This window comes from Garra rufa, chromosome 6, assembly GCF_049309525.1.
Source record: "Garra rufa chromosome 6, GarRuf1.0, whole genome shotgun sequence".
Classification (NCBI taxonomy): Eukaryota; Metazoa; Chordata; class Actinopteri; order Cypriniformes; family Cyprinidae; genus Garra; species Garra rufa.
The window spans coordinates 43,431,050-43,441,512 of NC_133366.1; the positions used below are offsets into that span (position 1 = coordinate 43,431,050).

The window sequence follows — 10,463 nt, forward strand, 5'->3', positions numbered from 1 at the left end:
CCAATACACTCCCCCCTCCCTACTCCGACTTGACTCCAGGGCTACACCCTTTCAGAGAGTGCCAGGGGATAGTAAGGTAGACCTTGTCGGATGGGGGGGCTCACTCAAGATAACATGTCTTGTCTCGGAGGCAAAAAGGAAGAAGCTAGTATCAGAGCAGAAATGTTATACCAGCTTGTAACAACCCTCAACATTCACATCCCCATATATTCATATCATTGGTCAATCGATTTAGGATTTTCATAGATCAATTCTGAAATGTTTACATTTGGTTTCCATCCAGTCTTGAATATGTAGTTATATCCCTATATGTAACTGACCCTGAAGTGCTGTAGTGTAATTAAAGTGCCTGAAAATAGCACTACAGCCCCAAGCTACCTTTAAAAGCAATATGTGAGTCATAGGCAAGCAGATGATTACAATCTGACATTACAAACACAGGAAGCTGAAAGATCACTACTGAATAGCCTCTTAAGGTGCATACAGGATATGGACAGAGACATATTTCATCCACTGAACTTCTCGCAAGAATTACTGTCATTTCTACTCAATTTTGAGTTTTCCAAATGCAATGAACTTATCAGTATTTTATATCAATATATAACAGCTGTATAAAGTTTTAAAACTCTAAGATTTAATATGGTAATGGGATGCTAATGAAGTACACATTTCATACTGGATGAAGATAAAGTGTTGCTCGGAAGGGGAAATAAAATGTGTTTTCACCTCGCTGGATAAAATGCTCCCGTTTGAGATGATATCTGGTTGCTGATCCGCGTATCCGGTAACGATTGCCCCGCACGGGTTGTGCTCTGTGTCTGTGCTCCGGGACGGGCTGCACGGTTTGAGGAACATCAGGTCGGTTTTGGCAGACTCCGGTGTTAGGCACACCTGGTAGCAGTAATTCTGGTTCTGATGGTGCGAGCCGAAGCTGCCCGACTCCTCCACCGGCACCTGTGCGGTGCTGGCCACGTTAGTGCTCTGGACGAGCATGATGTCCGATTTGCTGAGCTTTTTCTTGCGCCCACGCGCTTGGCGACTGCAGCACTGACAGCACGAGTCTCCGGCCATGCAGGTGTAGATGTTCAGTTTCTTGTCTTTTTGACAGCGCACCGCCAGCACAATCATTGCGAGGAGGAATATGAAGGACACGGAGCCGAGCGCGATGATGAGGATGAGTGTGAGGTCCAGCGAGCCCTCTTTGGACTTGACCGACCCCCGGTCGCCACTCCGGCCCTCCACTATACTGTCCACGAGCACTACGTTGATGCTCGCAGAGGACGAGAGCGGCGGCTGTCCGTGGTCGCGCACCTCGATCAACAGGTCGTACGGGTGCGGCGGGTCCCGTTTGCTGGATACCCGGCGCGCTGTTCGTAGCTCGCCGGTTCTCCAGTCCATCCGGAACATCCCGAGCTCGTTTCCACGGAGGATGCTGTAAGACAGGCGCGCGTTTTCACCATCATCCGCATCCGTGGCCACAATACGGGTCACCAGGTATCCCGGCTCCGCTGAGCGGGGCAAATGTTCCCTCGCGGTGCCGTTTTTGCCCAGAGGCGCAATTATAGACGGAGCATTGTCGTTCTGGTCCACTATGATGACATTAACGGTGGCGTTGGCCGTCAACTCGGGCGCACCGGAGTCTTTGGCGTGCACCATAAAACTGAACTCTTTTATTTGCTCGTAATCAAAAGAGCGCAGCGCGTACAAGTAGCCGTTCTCAGAGTTGATAGACACGTAGGTTAAAATGGACATACCCTGTATTTCGCACTCCAATATGGAGTAAGTGACATAGGCGTTCTGTCCAACATCAGGATCCACGGCGCTCACCGCGTAAATGTAAGCGCCCGGGACGTTATTCTCCGTCACATACACGTCGTAAACCGACTGCATGAATCTAGGTGCATTGTCGTTCTCATCGGAGACGTGCACTTTGATGGACTTGCTCGTGGAGAGAGACGGCACCCCCTTGTCTTTGGCGACCACCGTTAGCGTGTAGGACTCCGCTTTCTCGCGATCCAGCGGACCGTCTGTGACGATCGTGTAGTAGTTCTTGAAAGACGACTTGAGTTTGAACGGAACCTCGCCGTGCAGCTCGCAGGTCATCTGTCCGTTCTCGCCGGAGTCACGGTCCGTGACGCTCAGCAGAGCGATCACCGTGCCCGGGACAGCCTGCTCGCTTACCGACTCCGTGACCGTGCTGAAACTAATCTCCGGCGTGTTGTCGTTCACGTCGATGAGTTTGACCAGAACTTTGCAGTGCGCGGGCACGGCGTTCGGTCCCATGTCTTTCGCCTGCACATAGATCTGATGGGTGCTGCTCTCCTCATAATCCACCTCACCGGTCACTTCGATCCGCCCGGTGCGCGAGTCTATGTTAAACAGATCCCGAATGCGCGGCGGATTGTGACTACTTAGAGAGTAAACAATCTCTCCGTTCTGGCCCTCGTCCATATCAGTGGCGTTGAGCTGAATAACGAGCGTGCCAACGGGGGAGTTCTCGCGCAAGCTCACAGAGTAAACGGATTGATCGAACGTGGGCGCGTTGTCGTTGGAGTCCAACACTTTAACCACTAGCAGTGCGGTGCCGGTCCTCTGCGGCTGCCCTCCGTCCACGGCGGTGAGCACGTACCTGTGCACCGCCTGCTGCTCTCGGTCCAGGGGTTTATCCAGCACGAGCTCCGCGAAGCGGTTGCCGTCGCCTTGCGTCTGTACGTCCAAATAAAAGTAGTTGTTGGTGGTAATGGCGTATGTGCTCAAGGCATTAGTCCCCACATCAGGGTCGAAGGCGTTCTCCACCGGGAAGCGGGTGCCCGGCGTGGCGCTCTCGGTGATCTCCACGGTGATGTCCGTCTCTGGGAAACTCGGCGGATTGTCGTTAATATCCATGACCTCGATCTCGACGCGGAACAGCTCGAGCGGGTTCTCCAAAAACACTTCGAGGTGCAGGAGGCACGGGACGGTCTGGCGACATATCTCCTCTCTGTCGATGCGCTCGTTCACCACCAGCGCTCCGTTCTCCAAGTTGACCTCCAGGTACGGCGTGCGCGAGCTAGGCACGGTCTGGAAACGGCGCGCGGAAAGTTTGGTGATGTCCAGCCCCAGATCTTCGGCGATATTTCCCACAACCGTCCCGCGCTCCTGCTCCTCCGGAACCGAGAAGTGCAGCTGCGATAACCCTCCATCCAAGATAGAGAAAAAGAGAAATATCAAAATCATCTCCAAACAACAAGTGCACTCCTCTTTATTCCCTCGCTCTGTCTTGACACAGTTTCTTCTCCAGTCACAGCTTAGGAATTACCCATCGCTTTGGTCCAAGAAAACATATGCGCTTTGCAACTTCCCAAACGAACAAGAAAGCTCGGTTGCTCGGTGTCAGCCGGAAACCATGTCGCCATATGCGCAAGATCTATAGCCATTTGATATAATGCTGTCTCAAGGAGAGCAGAATTTAGTAGTCCGTGCGTCACAGCAAGGCATTGCAGAACCTACAGATGCCCAGATCCTTATTACTGAGAAGCAAAATCTTTCCAAAACTCTTTTGCTTAGTGAGTGGGTGAATCAATTTCAAACAAAATCCTGAACGCGAGCTATTGCAGACAAATAACACTTTTCTAGAAACAGTTGTCTAATAGTCCATGATATCTGCAGGATGCTTAGAAATCCGTAGGTCCCCTCTTCCCGAGTTCTGCAAGGAGAGTGAGCATCAGTGCGTTGTTTTGCGCAGAGCTCTTGCCACCAACAGCCAATGGACGCCCCGGACTGCCAGCGCTGCGTAACTTGATTCGCCCTAGCAAACGTCAATTAGACGCTCCCTCCCTCCCTCCCTCCTCAGTGCGCCCTCACATCCCCACTCCAGCTCTCTTTAAACGGAGAATGAGAATTGATTTACATGTCTTATAAAGTCAAACAGTCGCATTCAAGGTAAATATTAGCACGGGAGAACGCAATTCACGGAGGACAGAAATCTTTCTACCGTTGTTTTTATCTGCCAGTTTCTAGTCTTGTCCAATTCATTTGTCATTATAAGAAATGTAAGTGTGCGTGTATAATATATGACTACAGTTAGCAATATGACGAATGTCATACTTATTTAAGAAGCAATTCGTAATGATGATATTTGAATGTTTTGAATCTGAAGCACGGAAAGTGTACTCTTTAGCATGCAGTCCACGAGCGCGCATGCCGAGAGCGCGTCTATGTGGAGGAATCTGTAAAAAATGCTAGTAATTTCAATGTGAGGAAAAAAGATAAAAAAAATGCTTCAGTAAAAACTTGTGTAAAAACTGGATACAGTAACATATTGTAGAAAAATGTTTTAGGTGGTATAGGGTATGAATTACATTTACATATATTACATATATAGCCTACTGTAAAACATTTTTTTGAAATTATAGGCTATGCTTGATATTGTCAAAGTGTAAAGCATGACTCTTATAATTGCTGGCCAAAGACCCTTGTTTTGTTTTATAGTTAGTGTTTATTGCATAATTTAAGTGTCATGTGTGTTACCCTGGTGGTGTTTGTTATTGTAACACTGTTGTGCTTTGTCTTTGTTATTATTGGTTCCAAGCCGACTTTGAATGACGTGGCCTTCCATTATACCACTAGGGTTATCATCAGTACATTTTGCAGTAACAAACAGATTTTAATAGCTCAAATTGCTGGGTATTCTGGCATTAACTACACAATTTAATGACAAAATACATGCCATCCCCAAATCAAGTCTTTTCCAGTAGAGTTTTAAACAAAAATTTTACATTTTTGCAGTGTGCCTTCTGCGCCGGTCCCGTTTGCATCTAATGAGATTTAGTCATCCGATTGTTTACCAGCGAGCCTCATATCAGTAACGAGATTTATCTCTCCGTCTTTCCTTCCGTTTTATCTCTTTCTCAAGACTACTGTATGCCTGCGACTGGCTAAACTGATTGTTTGATATCAAGAAACAAAGTCTCATTTCAGAATGCTCTCCTCTCCTTTCCTCCGTTATTAACACGGTAATGTGTGGGTGCTGTGTTAAGCTCTTGTCACACGGCTACCAAGTTCTCTTCGTGTCGCAATGAGTTGAAAGCTTTCGTGCTCTTCGTCTCTTCTACGTGCACCACGCGCCCTCTAGCGGAAGCGCAGCGACCTACCGGTCTGTATGAGGTGAGTGTGAGGAGAGATTTCGGGGACAAGACGGATAGCCTATTATTATGTGTTTTAACTGTCACCTCAAGGGCAAATGTAATGAATGATGCATATTATAATGTTGTAGGCTACTGATTTGAGTTATGGTCTAATTTGTTGACACTTCTGTACAAGCGACAGTGCTTTTCTCTCAGTGATTTTCAGATGAAGCTCTTAACAGACATTGTCATGTTCAAAAAAGCTTCCATTTTCCTGAAACGTCTAACATGACATTAGCAGTTTGTTTTGTTGCCCTTTATAATTCACGACTGGCCTCAGATTAGCAAACTCACAGGCGTCTGTTTCTCAACATCAGATGAATTTCAGCAAACAACAGCGCCTCCAAGCGGTCTGTTGAAATTTCTGATATCCCCCCGTCATGCTGCTGAAGATGATTATCTGGGCTATAAGGAGATGTGTATAATTAAGGAGCTATAATGCGAAAGTAATTTTGAGGAGCTGTAAAATAAGCATTTATGATTAACACTGTAACACAGCGTGGAGATAGCTACAGTTTTAAAAGAGACACAGATACAGGAACTCATTGATGCTCATTGATACTCAAAAGTAATTCAGTTGGGTTTGCGATCCACAGAAAATATGTCATGAATAATGTACAGTCACAAAATAAACCCTGACTGGGTGAACCGTCACCCTGAAGGGCTTTTGGGGGTGTATGCCCTGCATGCTGACTTTAACTATTATACCACTTATTACATGGCTCGGCTGATTATCAAATACCAAATAAATTAATAAATGGACATGAAATATTGATAGTAGGGTTGAGTTGAATTAATTTATTAGCTTTCTTTTAGAGACCACAGAGAAACAGAACAAGAAAAAAAAAACATGGTTTCTCGGATTAGTAATCATTTATAGACCACTGCCCTGAACAACAGTCACTATTTGCAAATGTTTGCCATCCACTTTTATATCCACAAACAAACCCTCATACTAATTATAGTGGATCCCCAAGGTTCGCTTTGTGACAGAATGCTACAACTGACCAACAAGAAACAAGTATTTCAGAGAGAATAATAAATAAATACATAATTCACCCAAAAATTTAAATTCTGGTATGCATTTACTCACACTCATGTCGAACCACTATGATTTACTTTTTTTCTGTAACACAATTTTATATGCATTTTTGTTTAACAAAACAGTAGATGCTATTGACTTTCTTTTGTGTTCCATAAAAAAAAGAAACAGGTTTGGAATGGCATGAGCGTTAATTTTTTAAGCAAACTCTATCCCTTTAAGATCTTAAATGCAAGAAATGTAAGATTTGTAGGTTTTATGTCTGTGTCTCTCTCACGCTGCCTTGCTTTTTTCAGATGGAGTGATTTGTGTTCCGTTCATCAAGAAGCACGCCAGCAGGCAGATGATGGGTGTCGGACTATATACCGCTCTTTCTCTTCCTCCTCGACCTTACGCACTAAACGCATCTATTACTTAAAATCAGCGCTTGTGTGTTTGCGTCAGCGAGGAAGACAGAGGTAATGATATCGTGCCATTTTGAAAAAATGAAATGATGGTTGCCAAGATATGACATGATGAGCATCTGCCGATTCCGCTGGCAGCCAACCAATAATTGTTCTCTTTTCATCTCTGTCTCACTTTCTCCTTCTCAGCAACATTATTCCGCAAAGCGATGTCTGGAACGAGATGGGCCTTGGTGTGTTTGATTTTGTGCAGTGACTATCAAACTCTTTAAAAGATTTAAACCTCACTCATCCCTCCCAAATCCCACCTCACACTACTCAGCGTGGAATAACGGTGTTGTTCAAATATGATGTGAGAACAATGAGATTGAAGTCAAAGTTTACTGACACTAAGCCGGACCAATTCTCTGTTAAATGGGCTATTACACTCACAACAGCCAGCGAGTGTTTGACCGGGTAAGACTTCATTACAGATTTCATTCTCGCCCAAGGTGTAGGATCTGTATAGCTGTCATTGATTGCATGAATGTGCGGGTTAATTGGCTTTTGGAGTGGGTTCTCTGTGATTTCGCTCAGCATAAGTGAGATGTTGATGAATAGCGAATCCTCTTTTGGATGCATGCTTGTGTAGGACTGAGAGCTGAGGTGAGGGTTCGGCTGTTCTTGATTCTGAATATGACTGTTGCACCATTGTGATTCCTACTGAGCGACCCTGAACATCCAACAATTAGTTTAATTAGTGTGGATCAATAATAGATGTAACCAACGTTAACATTTCCTTCAAGGTCAGCTGCCATCTTACAACATGGCATATTACTTTTAGATAAAGATACTTTCAGATAACGTGTTTATACCAAGTGATTTGACACTTTCCTTTTCAAGTGGTCTTCATTGTTTGAAAAGCTCTCTTTTTCTGTTAATCTAAAAAAGTCTGCAGATCTGTGATGGTTAGAGTTTAAAAGAATTGTTAACACAAAATGAAAATTGACTAATAATGTACTCACCCTCAGGCCATCCAAGAGGTAAATGAGTTTGTTTCTTCATCGGAACAGAATTGGAGAAATTTAGCATTGCATCACTTGCTCATCAAAAGATCCTCTTACAGTAAATGGGTGCCGTCAGAATAAGAGTCCAAAACTTGTGTTTGTGAGAAACAAATCCATCAATAAAGGATTAGTTCACTTTCAGAGCAAAAACTTAGAGATAATTTACTCCTTTGTTATCAAAGATGTTCATCTCTTCCTTCAGTCGTAAAGAAATTAAGTTTTTTTTTAAGAAAACATTTTAGGAATTTTCTTTATATAGTGCCCACACGTTTGTACTTCCAAAATGCAGTTTAAATGCAGCTTCAAAGGGCTCTAAATGATCCCAGCCGAGGAAGAAGGGTCTTATCTAGTGAAACTATCAATTACTTTCTAAAAAGAATTAACATTTATACACTTTTTAAGCACAAATGCTCATCTTGTCTAGCTCTGCGATGTGCATGTGTACTCTGTGCACTCCGGTTCAAGACAGTTAGGGTATGTCGAAAAACTACCATCTCATTCTCTTCTCCAACTTCAAAATCAATTTTTTTTATAAAGGGCGTTTGACCTTCTTTGCACGTTCACTTTGTAAACACTGGGTTCGACATACCCCAACTGTCTTGAACCGGAGTGCACAGAGTAATCATGCTCATGCAGAGCTAGACAAGATGAGCATTTGTGGTTTGTATAAATTCATGAATTTTTTTTTTTTTTTAGAAAATAACTGATCGTTTTGCTAGATAGGACCCTTCTTCTTCGGCTGGGATCTTTTAGAGCCCTTTGAAGCTGCATTTAAACTGCATTTTGGAAGTTCAAACTCGCGGGCATCATAGAAGTCCACTATATGGAGAAAATTCCTGAAATGTTTTTCTCAAAAAACATAATTTCTTAACGACTGAAGAAAGAAAGACATCTGCATCTTGGATGACAAGGGGGTGAGCACATTATCTGTAAACTTTTGTTCTGGAAGTGAACTATCTTTTAAGACGTTTTTACCGTCATACTGTTGCTTCTGGGTAAAATATGAGTGTTTATTGATAATATATATTTTTTTCCAAGTCATTTCATCTGAATCAGAAAAGAAATATGCACAGATCAAGCAATATTTTCTGTACAAGCAAAAACAGTGCAAAACAATCTGTCTTGATGGATTAAAAAAATTACAAACACTTCATAAGAAATTTGATTGACTGAAGTCATGTGGATTACTTGTGGATTATTATGATGGTTTTATCAGCTGTCTGGACTCATTCTGATGGCACCCATTCACCGCAGAGGATCCATTGGTGAGCAAGTGATGTAATTTTAAATTTACAATTTTGATGAAGAAAAAACTCATCTACATCTTGGATGGCCTGAGGGTAAGTAAATTATAAGCGATTTAAAATGTTAGGGCGAACTATTCCTTTAAGGGTATTTTTGTTGGCCTATGAAAATTACACAGGGTTTGCACTTACGTCACGGTATGGTCAGTTACCCAGATGGGCGGCCATATTGGAGATACTCGGATGTAAACAACATCACGGTTAATGTACAACTAAATATATTGTTCTGCAAAGTTATGCTGCCTAAACCATATGGGGGAAAAATGTGTGGAAGCTGCTAAATCATATAGAAAAGGACTTAGTAAGCTGGAATAGGCACAATACTTTGACATATTAAAGTTAATAGGTGGTAAAGATAGGTAAGAGAAGTATTAATTAATATATTAGCCTAATATTTCACCTGCCTGAAAAGAAATAATAAGAACAAACACAAATGTTGTCAAGATTCTTGTCCTGGAAATCCTAGTTCAGTTTGGCCAACCACAAACCCAGACCAGTCCAAAACATGACAATAATTTACCATTTTCAGCAGCAATAATCAGCTAAATTTACAAATTCCTTTTGATTCAGTGGAATTCTTTACATTCAGTGCCGTCAATGTGGCTGATTGATGACGCATCGTGAAAACAAATTGGTTTATGAGAGGTCCTCACTAAAATAGCTTCTAAGATCTATCTTTGTGTGTGTTAGTCCATTTTTAATGCTATTCTTTAATGAAATGACTCCAGCTTTCAGTCTCTTAGAGACTTCAATGCTGACGTGACAATAAATATATATAGAATGAAGCAGGGAGCTTCAGGGGGGAACACTACTCTGCGATTACCAGCTCAGCTGTAACAAACAAGAAGGAACAATCCATCAAGCGTCAACGCCTTTCCAGATTTTAATTAATTACACTAACTTCGGACAAGGTCAGGGGCGCGCCGCGGGAGCAGCAGGGGGATGGATCGATTCGAGCATGCGCGACCCCGAGACGCAGAGCTTTTGGCTGAAGTCATTAAGAAGTTTGAGTCCTTTTGTGTCCGGCTTTTGTTCCAGGCACCTCACCGTTTAATTATCCCACGTAGGCATGGAGGTGGATTTAATGCATGCGCATAATACAAACATATTCATCGAGTTTAACATCTCCATTATGATGAAACAATGCACTTTTTGCATCCAGATCCTGTGAGCTGCAGGGAAGACAGAGCGAGGGAAAGGCAGGAAGAGCATGTGAAACACATTTTTCAGGCTATTGGAACTCTTTGCAATCGACCTAATGGAAATACGATTCTTATCCTTGGCTCACGGAGACTCCCTCTTTAATTTACTCATAGATCATCGTGCTATGCGGGCTATCCTTATTTACTCCTACTGCTAAGTACAGTCATAATGTGAAAGACTCTCTCATACATAACTGGATTAAATGGATGAAACATCCAGTTACAGCTCGCATTGTAAATTGAAGGTTTGTATTTCGTTGACAGCATGAGAGCAGCGATTAAAGCACAGCACAAATTATT

The 10,463-nt window shown here is 43.2% G+C and overlaps 1 protein-coding gene across 1 annotated transcript in view; it reads right to left on the reverse strand.

The window, feature by feature from the left end:
• pcdh10a (protocadherin 10a) overlaps positions 1-3,679 on the reverse strand; it is a 21,894-nt gene extending 18,215 nt beyond the window's left edge. The window contains exon 1 of the mRNA XM_073841793.1: positions 632-3,679. Coding sequence (XP_073697894.1) covers positions 632-3,216 — 2,585 coding nt within the window. The 5' untranslated portion in view covers positions 3,217-3,679. The remainder of the gene's footprint in view (positions 1-631) is intronic.
• Positions 3,680-10,463: the final 6,784 nt, after the last annotated feature.